This window comes from Neopelma chrysocephalum, unplaced genomic scaffold, assembly GCF_003984885.1.
Source record: "Neopelma chrysocephalum unplaced genomic scaffold, ASM398488v2 Primary Assembly neopelma1_194, whole genome shotgun sequence".
NCBI lineage: Eukaryota > Metazoa > Chordata > Aves > Passeriformes > Pipridae > Neopelma > Neopelma chrysocephalum.
The window spans coordinates 564,447-591,981 of NW_020897856.1; the positions used below are offsets into that span (position 1 = coordinate 564,447).

Genomic DNA, 27,535 nt, shown 5'->3' on the forward strand with positions numbered 1-27,535 from the left:
GCTGAACTGCTTTTGTATAGACATTTGAATTGGGAGGGGGTGATGGTGCAGCAACTCAGTGTGTGCAACACCAACATGTCATTTTTTCCACATGACAATGACCATCTATCACATGGATACATACCTCAAAAAAATTCTGGTTTATGAACTTAGTATCTTCTTGAGGTTCACCTTCCTTTGTTCCTAACACCCCTATGGTATTTGCATCCCCAATTCCCTTGAGGCAAGCACCCATTACATACATAAGAGTAATTAATTCTACAAAGCAGGAAGCGTGATAGCAGGACACTTGGCAAACTGACATCATAAAGACAGACCCCATGTCATTTCACTAATGGAGAAACATGGAAACAATTTATCCTCTTTCAAGAAATGCACTGAAGTCTTCTTTTTTTTTTTTCCCCCCAGAAGCCTGAGGAGACTAGAAGAGCAGCTGGAGACCAGCTGGATCATGCTTCTTCCTGGCTCTTCTTCCACCATACTTTGGGATTGCCACCTATTTGACTCTGAGCTGGCAGGTCTGTGGAAGTACCACAGCCAACATGTGATTGGTTTAGCTTCTATTTATCATTTTTAAAATACATTCGTTTCATTTAGGCATTTCCTGTTGCCATGCAATAAATGGAAAACAGACCAGCTTTAGACAATTAGCTATTATTACCTAAAACACTTTTCAAAAAAATTTATTTAAAATGTAAACCATATTGCTAAATTCAACTTGCACTTCACAGCTGCATAACAACAGTACATGAAATATAAAATGACAAGTTAAGTAATTGGTTATTGCTGAATCAATTTCTTCTTGAAGGCCTCCCTAAGTGGTTATCTAACATTGGGAAAAATGAACATAATAAAACCCTATCAAGCTATACATTAGAACATAAAAGTAACTATTTCACCGGGACTCAAATTAAAACAATAATTTTAAAATATTACACTTTCCATGCCACAGGAGCTTGTACAATCTCTAGAAGGCCAAAGCCACTTGCCTTGGGGTTTCTGCAGAGGATGCATTTTGGCCAGTGGACTTTTGGTTTTGGGCTTCCTTCCAGCCTGATGGAGACATTGTGCCGAGCTGACGTGCTGCAGTTCCCCGCATGCTTCCAACACCGCACTGGAGTCAATGTGACATTTGATTGGAAAAGGAGAACAAGGGCAACCTGGGGGAAGAGAGGGGGGGAAAAGTCAATATTTATTTTGTTCTATTAATCCTGAAGAAAATTTGTGCTACTTCTAGAAGCGTATCACTCACCCAAGTTCTTGAGGAAGGGGAGGGGAGTAGGAGAGGGGTGAGCCATTCACTCACAAGTTATTACAACCAATATATCCAGCCTTAATAATCCTGTCAAACTGACTGACTGGTAAGACAAGTGGAATTTCGCTAATGCTGTCTTTAATTAATGATTTACTTCTTTATTACAGATACCCAAAATAAAAGAGCAAATATAAAAGATAAAAATCATTTCAAAAGGATTTCTCCAAACAGAAATACAAGTGCTGCAGCACAGAACATTGTTTTACTTGGTAAGATAAACCTAAATTAGGGTGATTTAGAAATGTGTTCCGCATAGTGGGAATGGTACAAGTGCCATTCCTTCAGATTTAATCACTCAAGCTGCATTTAACCCCTATTTATTACTTCTCTGCACATAAAATATTAACATTCCTACAAAAGGCTCTGGTCTAGAAGATGCTGTTAAGATATGATTCAGGGGAACACAGAGAAAGAAATGATTAATGTGATTGTTTGTCTTTAATTTAACATTCTTGATTCACTTCTGTGGGGACTGGGGAAGGAAACCCAGATATCGGTTTTCATAGAGTGGAGACTGCAGCTTTCGATTTGGGTTTTTTTGGACTTGTGGCAAGCCTACAGCTACACAAAACCCCCGTGTCAGCTTTACCAGTGTGCCATGAGAAGGTTAAAAAAGAGTTTAAAAAGGACTGTGGTTTAAAATTGCTGAATATGAACACATGAATATATATGCTTCCGGTAATACTGAGAAGCGGAAAATGTATCAAATTTAGAAATTTGAACATGAATGCATTAAAAAAGGGCAAAGAAAACATGACAAACATTCTTTCCATACCCTTGTTTAAAGTGGGCTTGCTGAATTCACCAGCATCTTGCTGGAGTGTGAGGTGACCTGCATCAGGTAGAAAGGATTCATATAAAAGTGAAAAAACAGTGTTTGCCTTCCTGTGATGTCTTCAAGAACATGGATTTAGCTTCAAAAATGCAACCTACTCTTGGCCAGATTCCTATTAAGATCAAAAACCTGAAATGAAAAGCCCCTCCATCCACATCAACTAAATTATTCTGGGTTTACACTAATGGTATTAAACAGGATGTGACTTTTTGAGTAAATCCACTGGAATCTGAGCTGTGCAGACTGCTCGGGAAGATTAGCTGAGAGCTGCCCTCAAAATGCAGAAACTTCAACTGACGGATTTTTTTTTAAAAAGGGCATAAAATATTAAAGCAAATTTTGTTGTAAAAAATAGATTCAGATGACACAAACCTACTTACTGATCTCTGCCACCCAAATATACAACCCCTGAATTCCCCGTGTATGGCTGCCAGTTGTTGCTGTTGAAGCTTTGTTAGCACTTCTACCACAAAATCTGCTTTTCAGCAGATTTGAGACCAGCTATTAAAACATCCTTCCAGCTGAAACCAGGAAATTATAAGTACTAGGTTCTATTCAAATATAATTTCACTTATTAGGAAAATTCAGTGAAAGCAGAGTAGATCATTAGAGCAGATCAACAGATTATTGCAAACACATCATCACAGAAAGAGTTTACACAAATGCCTCAGCTCTGGGGATAGAAAGTTCCCTGTGACAGCAGCAGTGCCACCACGGGCTGGCTTTTTAGGGGAAAGACTAGGACTTCTTCCTTATTAACAGTTGCTCAGCACAGCCAGAAATTAAAATAGTGCACAACTGAACATCCTAGGCCAAGCCCAGCTACTCCACGCTGACTCGGGATAAGGTACCAGTCACCCCAAGCATTCCCCATTCTTCTTCAACCACTGCCACAAAAAAGGACCGTCCTGTTGGTATGATTTTGTAAAGTTTCAAAAGGAATTAAAATCCAGTTCCTTTTCCTTTTCTACTGAGATTCACTGCTGTGAAAGCAGGTCTGACCACCTTACTTTTCACTGTAAACATGAGCCAGTGGCTACTCACTTGCCTTCAAGTGTGTGGCACCATCATACACCTCTTAGGTCTGGGCTAAAAGCTCTTAAGACCTACTCATGGTACTGCAAAGTAGAGTGCTTTGATCCTTTTTTTATAAATTCACATCCAAGTTTTTCTCTGCTACTGCAAGATCCTGTCAAGCAACCATGGCACAAGATCTTCCACTGGTAATTACTCAACAAACACGTCCATCTTGCTCAAAATTTGGCTCTGCAAGCTCTAGGACTCGTGCTCAGAGGCATTTGCAGAGTAAATACTTTGTGAAGCCTTATGTTACCTCCCATTAAACAAGAGCATCCAAAGAGCAGTGGGCACACAGCAGAAAATAAAGCTGATTAGTAGCAGAAGAGGAACCTAGAAAGCCACAAGTGCCTTAAAACCTAAATGTAGTGCTGGCCCTAAATCAAGAAAAATATGCAGGGGTGAAGCCAGAGAAGTAGCTTTCATTCTTTTTTATTTAATTTAAGCCAACTGGTTCTCCCTCTTTGTCTCTGATGTGGACCCTAAGGGCTGTTTTTTGCACACAAGTCAAAAATCCCCTTTCCTTACATATTTTTTCAAGTGTTATAAAATGATTTGTGAAAACAAGATTCACTGGATTATTTCACATGGAATTTCCTGAGAGTAAAACCCACTGTCTGCCAAGCACACTCCAGGGTGCTCCTGGAAATGGGAAACAAGAGGGACAACATAAATAAGGACCCAGGCACAGCCCAGGTAACCACTCCAAAGATGTCTGTGGCTCTGCCAAGTGCTTCCAGAAGTGAGAGCAGGTGATGGGCCCCCACTGCCTGCTCTCTTGCACCCACCAAACCTGCAGGACCCAAAACAGAACTGCCTCCTCTTTGACCTCTGGTCCAGCCTTGAATGGGGCAAACTCTTCCTAGACCGGTGTCCTGGTTCTGGCCAGGACAGGTTTAATTTTTGCAGTAGCCAGGAGGGGCATGGCTAGGACCCAGAGGTTATTCTACATCACCTCAGGCCATACCAGGGGGAAGTGGGGGAAGGGGTTCCTTCCAGTCCATGGGATTGTTTTTTGCTCAAGGACCTGGGTGCACTTGGTGGGTAATGCAGAGGGAGAGGGAAACACGATGTGCACCTCAAGGGGATGTGATTTTGGGTGACAACAGTCTGTAATGCTGAATTGTATAACACTGGTTGCTGAATCACACTGCCACTGTGTGCCATAACTGCCATGGACAATGAGGATGGACTCCTCCAGATATACTAGTCGTGAGCTCCTCATGCAGCCTGCCACCACCTGACAGACAGCACACCAGCCCTCCTGCCCAGGAAGACAGCTAGGATGGGTAGAACCCACAGCCATGGACTAAATGAACTCAACAGGTATTTTGGAAGGGCAGCCATTGACTATGGAAATGACATGACAAAGATGGTATGGAATAACGGGTGGATAATGTCTTTGTTCCGGCCAGGACAGGGTTAATTTCTGCAGTAGCCAGGAGGGGCATGGCCAGGACCCTGAGGTTATTCTAGACTACCTCATGTCACTGCTGGGGGTGGGGAGGATGGTCCCTCCCAGTCTGGGCGGGGTGTGAGGGGTCCGGGTTTTGCCAGTTTGGTGTGTTGAACACTGGTGTGTGAATCATTCACCATTCTTGTACCCTCTGTCATTAATATAGTTGCTGTTACTGTTTGTTTCCATACCTCATTGCTGTTTCCAGTAAGTTGTTCTTATCTCAACCCCTGATCTTCACCTTTTTGCCTCCAATTCTCTCTCCAGCCCACCACAGGGGAGGGGGAGTGAGTGAGTTTGGAGTGTTTCAGTGGGAACACTGAATTGAGGAATCCCATTCCTAAGCCATGACAACCAGATTAGCTGTAAGTGCCACAGAAGCATTTGAGAAGTGTAGTGGTATGTGCAAATTGATGAAAAAATAGTCATTTGTATCCAAACCTTATAAAAGGTTTTTCCCAGAGAGCCTGGCTGACACTGACTTCACATCCCTGGTGACCTGTGACAGCTCAAGGTACAGTCATACCTGTCCAAAGGCACCTCCCAGGCACACACAACAGGCACCACTCCAAAAACCTGAGCATGCACTTCCAAACTCATAAAATCCTGCAGTAAGACTCAGCTTTGCTCTGCACGGTCCTTGTGCTTCTAACCTCAAGTACTTCATGGTTGGCTTGTGATTCTACTCACATGAACGATGCTGCCTGCTCACAATTCCTCTGTTCAAAACCAATCCAAGCAAGAAAGGACACAGATGATGCTTTCCAGAGGTAAATTTTTGCATTATATTAATAAAATAATAGGTAATTAAGGCTCCTACTAAAGTAAAACCTAAACAAAACTTCTGAAATGCCTCAGTTGAGGTACGATTTGTATTTTCACTAATAACATCAATCTTTCTGACAGAATTCAAAGCCACCAGGAATTTCATGGCACTGAGAACTTTCTCAAGTGTCTCCTGTTATCCTCAGTGTTGGCACCCAGAGGAAAGCTGGTATTTTTGAAAAACTGCTCTTAGAGGCTGTCACAAATTTGGAGGCTACGATATAATTTTCTGTTAGACTAAGATAAAACACAAGGATTTTGGGTGCTCCACTGAGTGAAGTAATAAAGAGACCAGTTGAACCCAAATGGCTGAACTCCAGTTCCCAGGCTTTCCTCCCACCACAAAAGCCAGTTTCAGATCTTGGACTTGGCACCCAGTCCCCATGTAGCTGTATTCAAAAATAATCCCTGTTTAAAATAAAATATCTTGAAGGTCTGTGATAGCAGCAAGACCCTGAAATGTTATGACAATCTCCTGGTTTGGCACACCCTACACTTGCTGATCCATGGGACTTCTCCTCCAGCCTTCTTTTAGAAGAAGAGATTTTGCAGCATTCCGCTGAAACAAAGCAAGCCTACAGTTAATTCCTTGGCTGTTTCACACCTTGCCCTACACTGGACTAGCTCCCAACCCTCTCCTGCTGCTCAGCAAGGAGCAAAGCCTTTCCCACCCTGCCACCAGCTACACCCTTCTTCCTCTTGTGCTGCTTCATTAACTCCAGCATTTTCCTCGAACCCACCTCTTCCTTCTGCCCACGGCCCAGCAGAGCCCCTGTCAGGGATGTGAGGGCTGCACACATTCCCTGCTATAAAACCCAGCTGGACGACACTGACCACGGTTAGTTCACATTTTTCTGGCACTCCAAAACATCAAATTCAGCAAAAAGAGTGACAGCAAAGTTATCACCACGAGCTTTCAGAAACAGATGCAATCAAAGCAAACATTACGTTCGAAAGCAAGCAAGGATCTGGCACGGACCACGACTCCCCCCCAAAACAGGCGTATCACTTACTTCTGCTTGACCAGAGACCCCACGTTTTTTCTTACTCACTCAAGCTGTGAGAGAACCAAAAAGCAGGGAGAAGAGTTCCTGCTGCAGCTCTCATTTTGTGGGTTAAATGCCATGCTCACTGGAACTGCCCTCCCTCCCCCAGCTCACTTCCGACCACCGCTGCGGTTGGTGACTCAAAGCATATAAATGTGGCAAACGCCCGTGGAGGAGCTGCACTCAGCAGAAGTCACAGGAGACTGGTTGCTGGGTTTGAGTTTCAAACCATCTGAAAGGCAACACAGAGGATGTGGATGGTTTAGGACCCTGAATCTTTCTGAAGTAGAAAAGAGAAAGCTAGATCATGGAATCATAGATTCCCAGCATGGTTCACACTGGAAAGGACCTCACACACCATCTGGCCCCAACTCCACTGCTGTGGGCAGGGACGCCTTCCACTAGTCCAGGGTGCTCCAAACCCCGTCCAATCTGGCCTTGAACACTTCCAGGGATAGGGAATTCACAGCTTCTCTGGGCAACCTGTGCCAGGGCCTCACTACCCTCACAGGCAAGACCTTCTTCCTAATATCCAACCTAGACCTACCCTCTTCTAGTTTGAAGCCATTCCCCTTCGTTCTGTCATTACATACCCTTCTAAAAAAATCCCTCTCCAGCTCTCTTGTAGGCCTCCTTCATCTCTTTAAAGGGTTTTTTTGCTTAGATACAGTTTGATATCAATGCAAGAACAGTCAGTGACAGCAGTGACATGTCATGGAAACAAAAAAAAACCCCAGTTCTCAGCACTCAAACTCTCAGGCTGCTTTTCCCCAGTCCCTCTGGGAAAAGAGAGGCCTCAAAAGTGACAACAAATACAATTCAGCCATCATGGGATGGAGTGGTTAAAAGATTTCCATCAAAAGTCTTGAAAGTATTTGATGCTCCTTCTTCCCCTCTCCTGCTCTCCCATCAGAATCCTGCACGGGAAATGATAAAGGAAGAAGCAAAATGTAAAACTTTGAATGAACGCTGCATTTCAGGGCAGGCTCCATTCCCAGGAGCCACAAAGGGGCTGCTGCTTCGGGTTCTTATGGGAAAAACACAATGCTGGGATTTGGGATTTGGTGTACTTTTATCCTGTTCTGACTAATTTTAAATGCCTTAGGTGAGGATCCTTCCTTTAACAGATGTTTCTATAACATCTCGAGAGTCACTACACAACATCACTGTCATAGTATCTTCCATAAACCTGCATCAAGATTTCCCACCTTTATCCTCATCAGATTCTCCTAAAGCACGTTCCTGCAAGCTAATCCAAATCCAGGCTGTGCTTCACCAGCACTGGCACACACCTTACATCTCTCATCATCTGAATCGCAACAGGCAAAGGAGTTTTCGGCTCTGACTTCTGTTCTTCTTGAATAGGTTTCTTCATACAATCAGTAAAAAACTGCTTTACACACTCATTTCAGTGCAGTCTGTCTGTCCTTACAACCTTGTTTTTATTGCCCTGTCCAGAACAGCACCTAATCCAGGTGCAAGGCCACTCCAACACTCCTCTGCCTCTGGGACATTTCACCCTTGATCCCACAGCCAGGGATTGCTCCACAACTGCTTTAGAGAAACCATTACAGAATTTTAATGACTTTTTTAATCTCATATACTTTCATTTAAAGAATTAGCTTTTCACCAGACCTACACCAGCCCTTTCCTCACAGTCAGGAAAAGATTTCTGAGTGACCAAAATGAGGAGCTTCAACATCTAATTCTGTATTACAGCACTACTCAACACAGGTGTGTAAAACAAATTCTGCCGAGATCTTCATACTTATACCACAACAAGCTAAAGAAAACGCAAAACCACAAGCATGTCTCAGAAATCCTGCTGCTAGAAAGTCATTACACACAACCCCACACTGGGGCAAGATAAAAAAAAAAACAAACAAAAACCCAAGCAGGCAGTCACTTCTAGTGTGTTCACCTAGTTTTAGGCTTTTTATGTTGCTCTGAATACAACTGGCCACCACATCAGCCACAGAAAGTACAAGGCCACTCAAATATCCCACATTCCCACCAGAGTGGCAGTGATAACACCTGCTGAGGTGCAATACAGGATCAACTCAACTTGAAAATTTAAACACCCTTCCAGGAAAAAAAGGCAGAATCTACCATTAACTGTATGGAAGGTCATCTTTCCCTAGTAAAAAAGTAAAGTGATATTTATTATTTTATTGTTATTTTGTAGCAGGCTGCCAACCAATTCTTGCCGTAAATGAGGCAAGGGGAAAAACACAGTAGCTGAATGGGGAAATGACCAGCTCCCAACCCTGGCGATTCCAAGGAGCCTTGGAAGCAACGACCAGAAAAACCACACTGAGAACAGAATAAAAAGTCACTTAAAAGGCAAATGAGAAACAAACCAAAGTAAAGCACCACAGAATACACCCTCCCCCAGGACTAAAAATGGGCACAATAAAGCCCCGAAACAAAAATATTTTCTTTTCTTGTACGAAACAGAAGGCGGTACTGCAGTTAACAAGCACTTACCTTTGGCTCCTGAGGTTATTGGTAACAGTTAAAAAAAAAAAAGCTCTTACGTTTTTAACCCAAACTGAGCCCTCTGCCAACATCCAGAGGGACGCTGAGGACATGGCAGCCCTGCACAGCTCCAGCCTCCCTTTGGTCACAGGAGTCAGCCCCAAATGACAGGGTTGTACCCAAACCTCTCTGTAGGAAGGCACTCAGCTCATCCAGGTTGGCATCAGGGACATGTCCAACCTCACCATCTCCTGCAGAGGAGGGACCAGCTCCTCGCTGGGGAAGCAGCTCCTCGCTGTACACCACTGTTACCCAGCACTGGATGGATGCAAGTCCCGAGAGTGGAAAATTCCACTTAACCTCTTGGTTAATAAATTTCTAAGTGATTATAATTTAAACTCTGCTGGAGCACAGATGAGGACTGATAGATTTTTAGGGTTTGGGCTATTTTTTCAAGAAGTCATACATGTTCTCTCATGTGGTTTAACGCAAATACAATAATTTCTAGCTCTGTATCTGCAGTGCTACTATCTGAGTGTGACGACCTACACAGTCAATGACCTGACCAATACCAAGGTTAAATTGTGTGCTTCTCCAAGTTATCACAGAATCACAGAATGGTTGTGGAAAAGACCTCTAAGATCAACAAGCTGAACTGTCAACGCCCCCACCCCCCCATGTTCACCACTAAACAATGTCCCAAAGTGTCACATCCACACATTTTTTTGGAACACTTCCAGGGATGGTGATTCCACCACCGCCCTGGGCAGCCTGTGCCACGGCTTGACCACTGTAGTGGTTTGGTTTAGGCCTCTTCCTGGCAACCACGTCGAAACTAAGGAAGTCCCCATATCCCAATATTCCATTCTATTCTTTATGTAAGCAGAACTATAAATAGAAGGGGGGAGGAAGTCGGAAGGTAGATCTCTTCCGGCGGAGTTGGAGAAAGCAAAGCAACCTCTCTGTGGGCGGGTTTCTCCCGTGGGAGTGTAGGCCTGGGAGTTTTTTGAGAGGCTGTTGCTTCTTCCCGATTTGAGAGGAGAGATCCGGTGGTGTGGACTCTACTTTCTTAAGGAAAGTATTAAGATTTCATTTTGCTACTTCTTTATTGGCCGCGTATATCTGGTTTTTTTCTGGGGGTTTTTTTGGGGGAAGGGATTCTCTTTCTTATATGTATATAGTTTCTGTAACTGTATATAAGTGTAAATATATATACTGCTTTGGTTCTGTTATTTCGGTTTTTTTGGTAGTTTTTTTTCCCCTCCCTTTCCTTCCCCGGTGTTCATAATAAGGGGGAGGGAAGCCTTTTGCTGTGGTCTTGAGCACTTGGCAGGGAGCCAAGTCCAAACTTCCACAACCACCCTTTCAATGAAGAAATTTTCCCTAATACCCAAACTAAACCTCCCCTGGCACAAGGTGAGGCTGTTTCCTCTCATCCTGTCACTTGCTACCTGGGAGAAGAGACTGACACCTACCTAAGTGGCAACTCTCAAGCTCTTTCATGCTTGTTCTCTGACAAACTTGTACCAAAGTTATTCTTTTTATTTTGTTTGTATTTGTATCAGTCTGGCCGTAGGTTTCCTCTCTCAGCTGAGTTGGATACAGGTGCCCAGCAGTAACCTTTGCAATAGCATTTCTGTCACATCTCAGAATTTGGACATAACTCATAGATCTGGTTGTAAACTCTGGCAATACAATTTCAAGTCTCCAGTGACATTCATGCAAGGCACACAGGAAACAGACTTCCAATCTGAAAAAACATTCTCTCTCAGCCTAGTGTTGGAGACTGTTTACTGATAAGTAAATTCCTGAATTTAGCTATAGTTTTCTCAATATTTACACTCAGTGCACTCTTCATATAGGCACAGAGAGTTGGGGGATACTGAACAGCAACTCCCCGTACCCGGAAGGCAGTTACAAACTTCTGTGATTTAACAAAGTATAATGGACAGGTTTTGAAAAGCTCATTCTTCTGGAGGAAGCATTTAGCTGACTCTCCCCCCCCAAACGGTATAATTCAATTACTCCAGGCTAAAACAATCAGCACAGTAACTTTCTGCGACACCAAGATCAAAGGTAGAATAGAAAACCCCCCTGAGATTCTTCCATCTCGTAAGGAAAGCAGGTTAAATGACATATAAAGATTGAGGCATAAAGAGTCACAAAGTAAAGGAGAAGGAGCCTGGGGCAGATGTCAGCCAGTCTGACACTGCAGGTGACAAAAGCCCTGCCAGAATGCTGCTCCCAGTGCACATCAGGAGATTCAGCCATCAGACGGGGCTGTCACACACTGTTCCTCTGCAAGAGAAAGGAAGGCAAGAAGAGATGAGCAGCCAGACTCATCTCTTTAGTGCAGACAAGTCTTGCCCTACTTTTGTGTTCTCAAATGCAAAGGAACTTGTTTAACTTCAGCACCAGATTTCAAGACTTAGTTTCTGAAGCAGTCAAGGTCCAGATGTCAAAGTCCAGCTCAAGTTGTTGCAGGTGTCTAATTTAGAAGAGGGAAGGAGAACTGGATTTGCATTCCTATATTTCATTACAATTAACACGAAACCCGGAATTCATTAATTCGTAAGACCTTGTTTTGCTTTGCGTTTCTCTTTTGAAAAAATTTTAATTGAAGATGGAAGATAATGGCCTCTCCTCCCTAATTTATTCCTGATTTCAGGATTGAGTATTGGCCAGATAACGTGCCCAGACAAAAAATTAAGGTAAGCACACGACACAGACAAGAACACTGTCTAGGGAAATCTTATTTACAGCCAAGCATTTCTCATTGTAATTTTACCCTCACACTTCTTGTTCTAGCCAGGTGACCACAAGCAGGGGCATTTCTCTGACTCACAGGCTGAGCCCTGCACACCACCACTGTGGGGTCGGGTCCTTCAGCACAGCATCAGCGTTGCAACTTACCTTTCCCTCCCTCTGCCTCTTCCCCATCCAAACTGGCTTCTCATCTCATTTTTTCTGGTTATTAATTCAGTTTAGCTCTGGTCTCCAGGTTTAGCCTGGCTGCCTCCTGCACGACACGGGGATGCCTAGCCAGGGTAAGCTGTCCCAGAAGGGAACACCCCATACAAAACGGTCTGATTCCTACGCAGTGTCCCCAGAGATCAGCTAAAAGGCCACTGAGCATGAGGTGCAGTGTGTAGCTGCAACTGTAAATGCATTCTCACCATGGGTTTCCTAAATTCAAGCTATTATTTTGTCTATCTGACAACCCCAGAGCCCTCAGTGATGCCAGACGTCTGCAACGCGGCCTCTCCTCTAAGATGCACACGCTGGACCTCCATGAAGGGATGCAGGCAGAATCCTTATTCAGCATTCCTGAGAATTTCCTCTGATGATGCACAGAGCCTGCTTTTTTCCTTTTCCCTTGACAAGTAACAGGTTTTCCATTATGATGAAAGAATCCTAAATTATTTACACAGATTATGCAAAGCAAAGAACATATTTCAAGCTAATAACACACCTGAGACTTCACATCTGTACTGCTTTAACACAGAAATTACAACACAGAACAATCCATTACTGTAAAAACCCAAAGAGATTTATATCACAAACAAATAATCACAGCCAAGGCCATTTCAATTTGTTCCTTTCAGGTTACCTGCAGCTTGGTGATCGACTCTTGGGATTCTCTCCCAAGAACAAAGAGAAAGATGGCAGATCTCCAATTCTCAGAACTGGGAAGGGAGAGGAAAGAAAAAGAGGGGAAAAAATTATACTGCCCACCTTCCAGTGATTTAACAGCCACAAAGGTGAGAAACAGTCCAATCTAGTCCTATGAGTGAGATTCCATCCTTCATTCAAAACCACGTCATAAAAAATGCTTCATGGGCTTCACTTCTGCTTTTATTAGAAGCTTATTAAATTGTTTTTGCTAATGACAAAAGCAGCATGCAAGGATCTCTCACTGCTCAGTTGATGTGCTTGTGCATCTTCTTAATGGCACACACTGCAATGTGTAAAATCTCATTTAACCAGCAAGGAGAGTAAAAATTATTCTCCACTTCAGATTTAATGGCAATATAATGCATATCCAACAGTGTCCCAACAACTGGCTTTCTCTTATAATCTTGAATTGTTTTATTACTTTTAGTTAACCAATAATTAGCCTCTGCTCATTTAAAAGCCTTTATTTAGGTACTAAATAAAAGTATGTAAACCTAGCTCAGGTTCTTTGCTACAGAAGTGAACTCTGCAGGGCAGGACTATCTTTTCTGTGTGACCTCAACGTGCTGTCACTCCACACTGCAGAAGTCAAGAAAATTCAACTTCATTATTGAAAAGCACAGTGGGTATTTTTATACTGTTTTGACAGCAGAGCTGTACATTTCAAAATCCAGAGCAATTTCACAATAATCACTAAAATAAAACATATTTCAGCTCTTAGTGTGGCTGGGTAACTCCCTACTTGAAGTTTAAGGCTTTTACAGAAAATGACCAAGCCACAGAGTCTTTGAGGTTGGAAGGGGCTTGGGAAGATCACCCAGTCCAACCCCTCTGTTCAAAGCAGAGCAGATCAGGCTGCTCAGAACCTGGGTCGACCAGCTCCAAGCATGGACAAACATATTACCATATGACATCTATAATAATCCCTCCCCATTTAATACAAATGTAACAAACGAACAATGTAAATTCTCAATAAATAAGGTTCTCAGCAGTAAGAAACCCCTTTTATTGAGCAAAGGAAGCAGAAAAAATACTTTACTTCTGACTGATGAGGCCGAACACGGGCAGGAACTGCAGAGGAGCAGACAGGTTGCTGTGGTCCCTCTGCTGCACAGACTGGATGATCGGGTGCCACGTGGGGCCACGGCAGCAGTCACAGTTTGGAGAAGCCTTTAAGAGCCTGGACAGCACTGAGAGGCTGAAAGCAAAAGCATCCCTAGTCCTGTGCCATTTCCTGATGCCTTCCTCATGTTGGAAATATCCAACAAAGCAATCCCACAGAGTGACTGCAAAGTCAGTGCAAGGGAAGCTGTGGAGGAGTCCAGCCATGGTGAGTGGATACTTTTTGGAGACTTTGAGCAGCGTATTATGAGGACCAAAGGCCCACAGGCCACTGTAGTGGCTTCTCAGCTGACTATAGATCAGAATCTTTACCCCATCTCTGCAGCCCCAGTCTCTGCACCTGCTCCACCAGAGAGCCACACACCCAGGTTATCCCACAGCTGCTCCTGAGGTCCAACTCCACGTCACTTCCAACTCTGAGGGGACACATAAGCACAGTCTGTGCTCTGCAGATGGAGCAGCTGAGAGCAAAGCATTATTTCCCTTGCACGACCATCTCCTTAGACTAAATCAATGCTTCCTCACTCTAGGATCCACAGACTTCAAGGTCCAAAGTGAGAGCAAGAAAAAGAACCTGGAAAAGGTTAAAGGTGTTCACGAGAACAACGCGCAGATAAATAAAGTGGAAGAGACAGAAAAGCACTGAACTGGCTCCACTATTTCAGATCCCAGAGCAGACAAAGAATAGGATAAAGCATCCTTTATATTTATTTCAGTCTGGCAAGCTCCAAAGAAAGTAACACCAGCTCAAATGTCTGCAACATAGAGTACAAAGGAAAGCTGCAGTAAAAGGAACTAGTATTAGTTTTCCAACAAAACTTCAGTTAATTCCTTGTATCTGTAGCAGCCGTTTCATCTCTCCTGTTATCTATAATTGTACTTTCATCCAATCCATCATCACTAGATGTGAAAACAAGGACATTTTGCAAGCACTCAGGTTATTATTTGGGACAACAGTTATAAATCACAAATAATACAATCCTTGTGACTGACTGCTCGATCTTCATTCTGAAGAAAAAACATATCACACTTCATAATTGCATTGCTCTGCCAGCAATGATTTTAAAGAAATTTTTAAGGAATTGGAAGCTCAAGCTGAACATAAAACAGGTAACCTTTTCAGAATCAGACCATTAACCCCAAATATGCATTCAGATTGATGCTGTGAAAATAAACATTTTCCCTTTCTTAGGTGACAGCTTTCAAGTCTGAAGTAAACTAAGAGAGAATTGGGTCTATCATTACATGAAATGCAACTGGCAACTAGCACTTTCAAATATATATGTACAGCTAAGAGGAATAATTATAAACCATGTTACGTGCACAGGAGATGTCTGAATATTTGTGTTTAAAATGTTATTGCATAAAACAGCACATATGACAGTCACTGTCTCAATAATTACTGGTTTCCATGAAATTTCTGAATCATTAGTCCATATTATTCTTTTATTGATGGAAAAGTCTCAATGCATACAATGCATGCTTGCTGGTAAAGCTGCATTACTGAGAAAGGATGACTGGAGGGATTTAATAAATAAAGCCATTACAGAAATTTACAAGCTATTAAGAAAAATGCAAAGAATTTTCACTGTAGAAGAAACCCACTAAAATAAAATATCATTACAAGATTATTTCAGACAATAAAGGACTCTTGTAATGAATTTAGAATTCTGAGCTCTTACAATCATAAGAGCTTACAATCATAAGAGTATCATAATCACCATATGCAATGAAAGCACATTTTAGTTATTTCATCACAATCCAATCATAGGTTGTGGATGAATAATTTTTGTTTGGTTTGAGTTTTTTCAGATATATTACGGTATATTGGCTTCAGTGAGCTTTAACTGCTGCCAAGGTCAGGTCACAAGGAGATGAACAAGACACCTTTTCAGAGCCTTTTACACGTAAAGTGAGAACCTGAGTTAGCATCAATCAATAAACAATAAAATAGTAACATTAGTACCTCTCCAAATTCCCTAGGATACTTGGTGCTTCCTTGGCAGCACACTGCTCAATGTCAGCAGACACCACGAGCCCTCTCAAAAAAGAAAAGAAACAAACAAACAAACCCCAAGCGCACGCACACATGAATTGCAGTAAAGTCTGATCATGCCCTGCTGCTCTGCTCCAGCCCACCGTGCTCCACCCTGTGAGTGACCAGGGGACACCAACTCATCGGTGGCCATCAACTGTGACACCAACTGGCCACACAGTCCCCACCCATGGCACTGAGGTTGCCTCCTGCACGTGATGAGCAACCCCTCAAAACACATGACGATTGTCATCACACGAAGTTACTGCTCCAAAGGCACCTTAAACCACGTTAATCCTGCTCATAAACAAACAAAGGCTCCTTAGGAGATGCTGAGAGCCGAGGTGTCATCCCCCCATATCCAAATCAAGCATTCATAAATATATGCAAAGCCTGCACCCAGCAATGTCTCCTCACCTGCCCCGCTGGGCAGTGATAGCTCTCCTCAGAAAACCCAAATAGGGCGGCTGAAGCTGCTGGCAATTTCTAGGTTAAGCCAAGCACACGGCCCAGTGCCCACAGCCCAGCTGTCCCTCCCACCACTCACTGCAACAGGGCCACCACGTGCTGTGGGACCATCCCACCTCAATCCTCAGCCTTCCTGCACACAACCCACAGAGACACAGTCAGAGGGACCAGCCCTGACCTCCAGCTTTCCTTGGCTGAAGCTCTGGGAATGCTGTGGCTCTCAGAACGGGAATGCTCTAGTCAGGTTTTATGATGGACGGTGGCAGAGGAAAAGCCACACCTGTCAAGCAAAATAATTGTTTACTGGTGGTTTTTAATTGAAAAGCTCATTTGCTCTAATGGTCAGGAAGAATCTTGTATTTTGTTCACTGCAAGATGCACAGTTGCAGAATCACAGGGTGGCTTGAGTTGGAAGGGACCATGAAGACTATCTCGTTCCAACCCCCTGCCATGGGCAGGGTCACCTTCCACCAGACCAGGCTGCCCCAAGCCCTGCCCAACCTCACCTTGTGACAAAACCACCAGAATAAAACTAGAAACAAATGGAAAATTCAAGCTAATCTGTCCAGGTTTCTGGTCACAGATTATTTCTTCTTCACAGAGTATTTCCTCTTCTCTGCCTGCCTAGATATGTGAGTGCAACTCCTACAGTCCTATTTTCCCAACCCAGTATCTACAAAAAACATCCTTTAACTGAAGAGATCCCTCTTCCTCCTCACAGAGCAGCCAGTTTGGGATTCTCAGATGTTTTTAAATGACATGTACAGAACTGTAAGATTACTAAAACATGTACTGGGTAGTCACCAAATTGAACTTGTCAATGCAAAAAGAACTGAAGATTGCCATGCAACGTTTGCTACACTAAGCCAGTCACACATTCTTTGTATCAAATGCAACTCCTTGTGGAAGATTAATGGAAGTAGTAGTAGTTACTTAGTGGAATGTAGTAGTCTTCAGCTGGGCATCTTGTGCTCTATGCCTTTCTCAACATAAACCTGTTGTACGGTACATTGTCTTTTTGTGTACACAGATTTTAAACTGCAATTACATTTAACAACATAAAATTCCAACCCACTCAGAGACCTGTTGGAAATACAGATGATAACGTTAAATTAAATTCCTGGGTTGTGGCATATGGAAGAAAAATATTTTTAAACAACAAGAAGAAAAACCAACTAACCAAACAAAAATCACCTGAAAGGCAGATTGTAGGGTTCTTAATGACTGTGTCTAAAGTGGCAAAGGTTTCGAAATCAAGCAGTTTTGGTGTTCAAAGAGAATGCAAACGAATCTATTAAGAGACATCACCATCTGGGCATCAGGGACCAGGCACAGTGGGGCAGGAGCTGCTGCTCTCCCCAGGGACATACACCACGCTGCAAGCCCATTATTACTTAGATCACACCATGACATTTTAGAGACAGATAAAACACTAGAAAGCCCTGTCCTCTGGAATCACAGCCCAAGAGGACACAGCAAAGCCGCGCGAGCAGAACTTGAACCAGCCTTTCTGAGAGACCCCAAACACAGCACAAACACACTGTACCCCATCCCCTCGGCAAAGGGGCTGCAGCCAGCACCGAGGACACAGTCAGGACACTTATTTCTGCCTTGGCTCACTCATTCTGCAAAACAAAGAGCTCGGGCTGTCCTGGGAGGGAAGCACAGATCCACAAGGATAGCACTGGGCCTCCCTGGGGTCTGGGTGCAGCAGGAAAAGCAGGGAGTGAGTGATCTAGAAATTTATTCTAGCTTGAATTTTTTCTCCTGTGTCTAATTTTTCCTTGTTCAATGAAGGAAGGAGACCAGTAAGTAGGGAACTCTCTAGAACAAGCAGATGATGCTTGGAAACAGACAGTACAAAAAGTTAATAACTGTGAGTTATAAATGAGGAAAGGGAAGGCCAACCTGTGACTCACATAGGGGCATAAGTAGGTAAGAACCAACAACAACATGAAATACTCTGCTCCTGTTTAACCTGCTTTGATGATCTTTATTTTCCCTTGCAAAATGGCTGCAGAAATTAGTACTTTATTTTGCCTATGGGTGGCACTTTGCACCCTTTCAGAGCTGCAGTCACCCCAGGGTGGCACCAGCTAGTGAGCACTAAATATAATTTTTTTCATTGCATTTTCACTAGATACGAATCCATGTTCCACCTGACACTGCACCATAAGATGGGTATCATCAACAAGCGTTCCAGAGGTCAGCAAGCAATGGGAAGAAATGCCTATAAACATTTAACACCAAGAAAAAAAACAACTGTCTTGCTTCCCCCTCTGATGCCAACTCCAGGCAGGAGGGATGGTTGGCAGCACCAAAAACTGTGATTAACAGGGCACCCCCAGTTACTGCAGCTGAGCAAATGATTGCCTCCTCCTCAGACCTACCAGCACTGCCTTTGTGATCAGAGACAAGAAGAAACCTCAAACTGACACATTTTATCTCAAAACTGGGGCAGGTTGAGAGCTCGCATTTTAACAACTGAGGATCCGAGCTGAGCTACGGTGACTTACTGTTCTGCCACATTTTGATTGCGAAGAGTTGCATTCCTGCATTCTTACTAGGTTAAAATTCTTATTTTGGTTTAGTGCATCCCTTAATTTAGGACAAATGGAAAAAAAAAGAGAAAAAAATTAAACACCCCTATTCCCCCCACAACTTCAATAGAAACATATCAAAGGCCAGCACTGGTTCCTTCACTACTCCCAAGTCAGTTAACATTTTCAGGCTACCTGAGAACAGGTCCAGGCTCTAAGAGCACAAATGGATTCTGTATCTTGCACTGTAGAAGCTACATTTAATTCTCTTTTCTCACTTGACTCAGAGGTTTAAATTGCGGGGGATGGTGGTGGTGGTGGAAATAACTCTGAGAGATTTTTCAAATGTTCAGCTTTCCAATAAAAACGAGAATTTCTTTTAAAGAACTTAACAGAGCGAAGTCTCATTAAGCAAAAATAAAACTCCCACAATCAGCACTCATCCAGAATCAAATAAGAATTAACACTTCCCTATTCCTAAACCAGATTTACTTTGCAGGTAAGGGATAAGGGAGCAGATCCGATTAGGCAAGACAACAAAACAAGATGGCTTGGCAGAAAGGTATTCATAAATAATTCAGGCCCTAATCTTTGGCTATTAAACCATAAAGGGTAATGGTAAAATTGGTTTAATGATTTTGCACCTGTCACACAACCATTTACATGCATTTCTTAGATGAACAAACTGCTGAAGATGTTGTATCAGAAAACATGTCTGGTATGCTCATTAGTTATAAAACCAAAACCCCATTTTATATGAGCATTCACCTCATTTGTCACCACCAGAATAAATCTGTGCGCTGGGTTCATTGCTGCTGTCAGTGTGGTTTAAATACTGTGTGTGCATATGCATCTATACACTTATTTGGTACATACATGTTGCCCCAGTCTGACATAAATCAACTCCCAAACTCGTCCCAGTACATAGTTTACTTCAGCACAGTCCAATCACTGATTTCCCACCTTGCCAACACTTGTTGTGCAGCACAAAATGATGAACAGAGACACTGAAATCGGTAAAACTCTCGAGGACTGCAGGACTCGGGCTGAGTTTAAATTAGCTTGGTTTTGTTTGTTTATTTTTACAGAACAACATGATGAATTTTCCTTTTGTCTTTTAATATCAAGGAAGAAACAGGCTAGTACTCATATTCACTATGGGTAATTATCTCCAAAAGCTGAGCTCCTCTTCCTGCATAATGCTTTCAAAGGGAGAAAGGCAAATTACAGCAGATAGGATCAGTACCATTCACAATGCCATATTTTGCAGAAGCTATTTATTCTTTGCTTTGTCCTTAACAATGCTTTAAACCAATTGCTGATTTGTTTGGATAATTAACATCCAAAATCCAATTTTTCACAGCTGAACTGAAGTGAGTTTGAGTCCCAGAGAATGCAGCTATTCATCAGCAGACAGCCCTCACCGGGTGGACATTGCAGACAACGTAATTACCAAGCTTGGAAGGGATGTAATGTACACCCCCAAAGAAAGTATTAATAGTGGGATGAGCAGTGAAGGATAAACAAGAAAGCAGTATTTTATCATTGCATGAAAAAACAGTATTCTTGCAAGATCTACCTGCCTACATCATGCACAGCTGTGTTGAGAAACAGTTAAGTACTTGAGTGGAAAACTCATGAAGGGAGCTGGGTCATCCAGAGCTTAATAAAACCACGTGAACTCTGGTATCCTCAAGTGGCATCATTAGTCCACTCACTTATGTCAGTCTAATTTTCATTATTATTATTATTATTACAAGTAAACTTATGGCAAAGGTATCGTTACCTCATCTCTGCAAACAATGTATCAGAATTCTTCGTATGTTTTGACTTCCCTCATCAAAATTTTAATCCATAAACTCGGGTGGATCTGGCAGCACAAACCTGTTTTGGGCTGACTCAATCATGCCATTTGCAGCCACCATCCTGTAGTAACTTCTTGCTAGCCCGTGGAAAAACACTTCAACTACTGCAGGTCCTGTTAAAGATACTCTTTTTTATTGAAGGCAAACTTCCTTTACATTAAAGAGGATTGATGGTCACACCTGCTGCACTTCACATGTTCAATATGCTTCCATTTTCCCCCTTAATTAAGATTTTTCAGTGTTATAGGGAACTACTTCACATGTAGCAAGGGACCTGTCCATACCCATCAGAGGAATTATTCACCTACCAGTAGATGCAATGTCTTCTTTCTGCCTCCCTTACCGCTGAAAATATGTTGGTAAAGTTGGTGACATCTTAAACTTGCGTTCTTGGTCCTGACTTTCCTTTTCTTTGCTTTCCTGAGATGACCTCCAAACACACCTTATGAGCACAAAATCCAGGAGGGCAGCTGGCATGTGTTTCAGCAGGACAACTCCTAATTGGCACAATACAGCTATCTTTTTTTCCACTGAACTGTGATTTTTGACCCATAAACACAACACAAATTACATGAGGATGGACACCTTACCCATTTTAAACGCAGGTTCTCAATCAGCTATTCTGAAGAATTTCTTAAAACCACGAGCAACACCACAGACACACTGTGATGTATCACAGAATCATCACAGAGTGGTTTGGGTTGGAAGGGACCTTAAAAATCATCTAGTTCCAAGACCCTGCCATGGTAAGGATCCCTTTGACACCTTCCACCTTCCTTTTTCCTCTGGTTGCTCCATTTAGTACCTGAGTCAAAGGTAAGCCAATGCTGGACACCACTGTTTTGAGCAGAAAATGTGTCTGTAGGAAGTTCCCAACATGCACAACTTCATTTTCTTAAACCATTTACTTTTTCACCACCTCTTTTTCTTTAAGGTAAAGACACCTTTCCCCCCACCACTCATCTGCCCCACCCCACCCAGCAGACCCCACTGCTGCCTGACCCTGCAGCGTTCAGCCCTTCTCCCTGGACACATTTCAAAGTGGCAGCAGACCCACAGTCTGAAAGACTTGAATGTCCCCCTAGATTTAATTAAGTGGCTTAGAAATAAAACCCATTTCACATTAATATAATCAACAGATTCACATGCTATTTGAGAGAGCTCTTTATTCAGTTTCCAAGTACATAAGAATAAAGGAAAAAAACACCCAGGATTTTCCCTACTTTGAAATAGTCTTCTCTCTTCCCTTATCCCAAGTCCCTCTCCAGCTCTCCTGGAGTCCCTTTAGGCCCTGGAAGGGGCTCTCAGGTCTCCCTGGAGCCTTCCCTTCTCCAGGTGAAACCCCCAGCTCTCCCAGCCTGGCTCCAGAGCAGAGGGGTTCGAACCCTTGGAGCATCTCCGTGGCCTCCTCTGGACTCGCTCCAGCAGCTCCACATCCTTGTGCTGTTGGAGATTCCAGAGCTGGACACAGGGAAGTCTCACTAAGCTGGGGTCTCACCTGAGCGGGGTAGAGGGGCAGAATCTCCCTCCCTCACCTGCTCCCACGCTGTGGGGATGCAGCCCAGGACAGGGGGATTTCTGGGCTGTCAGTGCCCATAGCTGGCTCATGTCAAACTTCTCATCAACCAACACCCTCAGGTCCTTTTTTTTCTTTCCCCAAGTAGGATGCATTAGCTAATTTAGCTGTCAACCGAATATTTCAGGGCTCCAGATTGTCAGATTCTATTTCTCCTTTTTTAAAAAGAAGAATAGAAAAAAGTTAATGAAACACTGCCTCAGAATATCAGAATAGCCTGCTCAGAACAGGCACAAGAGACTGCTGCTAAGAAAATCCATACAGTAGAAATTACTTATTTTCATGGAAGAGACAGAACAATCTTTCAAATCAAGGTTACAGATTCAAAGCTCTCCTCAAGGTTCTCTCAAAGCTCTTTGCTTCAAGAGCCTACAGCCGCATTTGAATTTTGAGAACAATTTGTCTCTCTCAAGTGCAAAGATTCCACCATTTAGTCTAACCAGCAATTCCTCTTCCTTGATTGACCCATGCTAAATCTCATGCAAAAAAAATATTCTGAAAGTAGGAGACGTGCAAGTTCCTGTTGCACACAGAAAAGGGTATGTTATCTGGTTTTACCTTAAAGTTTAAAAAAGCATGTAATTCCTCTTCCCTGGGAGTATAAGAAACCAGAAGAAACTACCATATTAATGGCAATATTAGCATATTAATGCAAATTAATGGAATTGCCTGTATTTCCTTGACATTTTAAGGTCCCTTTCTAATCATCAGTTCGGAGGGTGTGGGAGCTACTCAGGGTTTACACCTATACTAAAGTTGCTCTTCATTTCCTTCGAACATTGATGGTAATAGTATAGTTTGTGCAATTCTCCACACTAATAAGAAAAAGACTCAATTCATTCCAAAATACAGATAATTCTCTACTGAGGCAGACAAGAAACCAAGCAGAAATGCCAAGTCGAGTGAGAAGGGGGAAAGAAAAGTGTATTACTGAGAGTTTTCACTGAATGACAAGTTACAAATTCTAACACCACAACAAAAACATGAAATAAACCTATTTCCAAACCTAAATATTTGCCCTTTGGATATACAGTCCCATTTTTGCCACAGCACTGTTTCAGTGTCCCTTACTCACTCCCACCCTGCTTTTCCCATGTAAATACAGACACTAACCATAAAACAAAAGAAGTCCCACTGATGTAGCATTTTCAGTAAGCTCTGCTCAGTGGATTCTTCTCCAAACCACTGACACCCAGCCCTTCTCACAACACACTTTAAAATCCTCCACTAATCTTCTTCTTTTCCAGGCATATTACCCTGGCTCTGCTTGAAGGAAAGTCTCCCTGACAAGAGCTGTTTCACCCAGGTACAGCCGCAGCCAAGCACAGTCAGACCAAGCTTCTGGGACACAACAGGCCACACCTAATTCTTGCAGCCCTTACTCAGGGTGCTAAATTGAAGTTTTTCAAGCCTGACTGTGGACATGGCCAGAAGCATGAGTAATCCCAGGGATTTCGGGGGCACTGCTCACAGTTGCAACACTACCACATAAACACTGACCCACAGTTTTCAAACTGGGACTATCCACATGGCTGAGAAGTGGTTTATGGGTCAGAGCTCTGCAGAAAGTAAGACACCGAATTTTGTAAGCATTGCCTCAGAAAAGGCAACAAATTACCCACATTCAATCTTCAAAATATCTGCTATTATAAGGAAGTCACCTCCAACTAGTGCTGCAGGACATGATGAAGGACACGAGTAATGGTTCTAGAAAGCCCATTTGGAGACTCATTGCACACCTCACCTCTTGCAAAGCAACAGCAGTGCAACTAAGAACACAAACACAACAAGAAGCACCATTACAAAGTCAAAAGCTGGTGTTACTACTAGATGGAAGATATTCTCCAGTTCATTACAACACAAACCCCCTGGCTGTCAGTAATGTTCCATCTTTCTCCAGTCTCAGTCCTCCATGACCTAAATATTCACTGATTAGTACTTCTGTGCATTTAACTCTTTAAGGGCCCAGTCCTGAAGCCCTTCATATTCTTCCATCCAGGCTGCTCAGAAGGAACACAAGAGCACTGGGCAGCTCCTTTGGAAGGGAAACTCAACACCTGGCAGGACCAGCACGGGAGCTCTGTCAGTCTTCTCTGCGTTGTACCTATCGCCACTCACTCTGATTCTCATAGGAGTATTTCCAAAAAAGGAGATTTTAACAAACCAGACTAAACACCCTAGAGCAGAAAGAAGTGGTAAATCCTGTGCCAAAGGACGGAGTTCAGCACAGCTGCAAGATACAGGTGGTGGGACTAATGGTGCTGTTTGATGTAGCAATGGATGTATGGAAAAAGTCCTGCCAAAGATGGACTGGTGAATCAGAAGTTTTTAATGTTGTTTAAACACGTGTTAAGATGGCTTTTTGCAGAGTCACTGCTCTTTCCCATACCTTCTGTGTGACCCCTTATCTCTCAGGCAGGAGTGTCCTGGGAAGATGTCCCAAGGTGCTCTCATTGGTCCTTTGTTAACCCCTTCCTTATTTGGCTGTAAACTCCTTACCTGATTGCAAGACCCCTCACCTGTGATTGGTCCCCTTTGACCCTCCCAAGAGCTGTATAAACCCCTATCCCACAATAAACTTCCTCTTTCGTCCGTCTCTCCCCTGGTGGTCTGGTGAGTGCTCCATTGTGGGGTCTCAGGCCACGTGGGTGGGGGCAGGGTGGAAGGGCACACACCTTCCAGGTATGGACTGAAGCCAGGCCTGAAGGATTTTCCCCCTCCAACTCATCTACCGTAAGTTTTATACCCCACTTAACATCCTGCCACTGAAAGAGTCATCCTGCCCTGCTCCCTCAATCACACAAACTAAATTATTCTTGGTTAGAAGGTTTTTGTCAGGTCAATAAATTGACCCAACTCCAAGTCGATTCAGCTGATCCCACGCACAGGCTGTGAAAGCTGCACTCGGGGTGGGAGCCAGCAAGACCACAGGGAGCAGAATGTGGAACTGGGCTCGGAGACACCTCCTGGGGTGGCACCACAGGCAGGGCTGCTCTTCTGACAGGTCCTGTGCTCTGCAAAACTCTGGGAATGACATGGTTTACTGCAGCTCAACTGGCCAGCAAGCAGAAACACTTTGTCTCCATTATTATTGCCTCATGGCATGGAAAAAATATCAAACCCTCTTGTTCTGCACCAAAATACTGTCACTGGGAATCAGCAGTATTGAGAGAAATAGTCAAAAACTGTTTGTTCCTCTTAACAGCAAAGTCAACATGACAAGGAAAATAACTAATTTGATCTTCCCACCTTCTGAAACCATGCCATTCTTACCACTCATTCACTAAATACAACCCAAGTTAAACCAGCTTGTCTTTGATAACCAAAGGGGTCAAGACCTTGAGCTTTTTTCAGTGAAGTGTTTTTTCCAGACCTCTACCATTTTTGTGGTAAGGGTTTTTTATTGCCACATCTGCATTTATGGGGGAAATTAAACTTCAACTGATCCCAGGCTTAAGTGAAAAAGCTCAGTTTTGGTTTCCTGCTGGAACTTGCAAAGGCAGAAACTTCTTTTAGGGGGGAGTGAGGCAAAGAACAACAGCTCTATAGAAACAGAATTCAATTTTAACATTGAGGTGTGAGTTTATCCAGTATGATGGAGTCTTCAATTTTTTGAAGGGGTGATGAGTGGGACCCTGTAAGTTGGAAAGAGTTTTTCAGTCTTGGGTGCAGTCCTTCATGGCAGCCCGTACACCAACACTCCCCACCTACTGGGAAGGGCCAAGAAGCAGGATTACACTGCAAGCTAGTGCCAGTCTCTGACACACGGCAAAACCAGGTTGTTCCTAATAAAATACCACAAATTAATTTAATCCTGTTTTCTAGGAGTGAAACACACACTCTTTTCTTTCCTTTCCCCACCTAGAAATTGGCAATAGGAGAAACCAAAATACAAATGCCTTGATTTCAGGTGACTGTCACTGAGCTCTCAGAGCACTACTGCTGAGAGTGGGGGGAGTAAAAAGCCTCATTTCTACCACCGGGACCCTTAAGTACCAAGAATGCTGTAATGGCATCACCAGTGTCAATCTGCCCTATCCCCATTGGATTTTCATACATTAGAGGTTTGGATTTCCTTACAGCACCAAGCTCGACTCTCACCTTGGGAATAAGAAGGGGTTTGTTTTGTTGTTTGTCATTGGGCTTTTTGAGGGGGGAGGGGAAGGGTAAATTTAGGTTTATTTTGTTTTTTAACTGCTCCTAAATTCACGACTTTCAAGTTTTTGCCTCTAGCATTATGTTTCCTAACTGTAACAATCTTGAAAGCAAAGTATGTAAACACAAAAATCTGTATAACCTAATTCCACCAGGCTCCTGCTCTTACTTGTTCTTCTCATCATGGATTTATCTCACTGTTTGAGCCTCTGGCTCAAACGAAATATTTTCTCAAGGTACTTGAGCTGAATTTCCAAAGGACTGGATTTTCTGCACATTTGCTATATTTGAAATGATAACATCAGGTAACACTGAGGAAAAGGGGAAATAGGCCGTGTCACGTAGGCAGGCGGTTCTTCAAAGGAGACAATCCTACCCAGCTGCAGATAATTCCTGTTAAACATGACTTGAAAATTTAGCCCCAGCATTAGACAGAACTCAACGTTTTTCCAAATTAAAAGAAGTCATCATATTAGTCATGTAGCAGCAAACAAAACATGAGGTTAATGGGTGTGAAGAAGAAAACGTGGTTCTTCACGTTCTCATGTCAGGATACAGTGTAATAAGACAAAGTCACTGTCACATTGGACTTACTTTTCAATGGCCTCAATACTGAAACATCTCACAGCTCTGCCATAAGGGCAAGTAATCCATATGTTCTCAGAAAATGTCACAGAAACCATACTTTCCTTCCAAGTTTACATAGGCACAAGTGACAACTGCTGTGATTTTTACTTCCATTGACCCAAATTACAGTGGAGGTTTTTTCCCCATCAAGAAGTATGATGATAATGTAGAAGTATATAACTACCCTCCTCTGCTGACACTGAAATGTCACCTCCACAGAACATCTCCTACTACTTGTAATTCCACTAAATTCACTATCGATTACACAAGCTGCTGTTACAAGTCTAAAACAAGCACCTGCTCTCCAACCCTAGAAACCCTGCCAAGAGGAGGCAGAAGACAGCACTGAGGGAGAGATCTCCAGGTAAGATGTCTACTCTCCAAAGTAAATAGTCATCTGCAAGATTCCTGAGCTGGATCACCCCAAAATATTACCTTTC

General features: G+C 43.0%; 1 protein-coding gene across 8 annotated transcripts in view; it reads right to left on the reverse strand.

The window, feature by feature from the left end:
• The window catches only part of FGD3 (FYVE, RhoGEF and PH domain containing 3), a 106,831-nt gene that overhangs the window by 48,987 nt on the left and 30,309 nt on the right, over positions 1 to 27,535 (reverse strand). For 6 of the 8 annotated variants that reach the window (XR_003537238.1, XM_027702726.1, XM_027702725.1 and 3 more), the window contains exon 2: positions 990 to 1,160. Coding sequence is in view for 7 of the 8 variants with exons in the window: in XM_027702726.1 (XP_027558527.1) it covers positions 990 to 1,160 (171 nt within the window). In the remaining variant the exon portion in view is untranslated. Of the gene's footprint in view, positions 1 to 989; positions 1,161 to 6,521; positions 6,541 to 9,041; positions 9,346 to 27,535 lie in introns of those variants that run through there. The other 2 variants (XM_027702722.1, XM_027702724.1) reach the window with 2 other exon arrangements.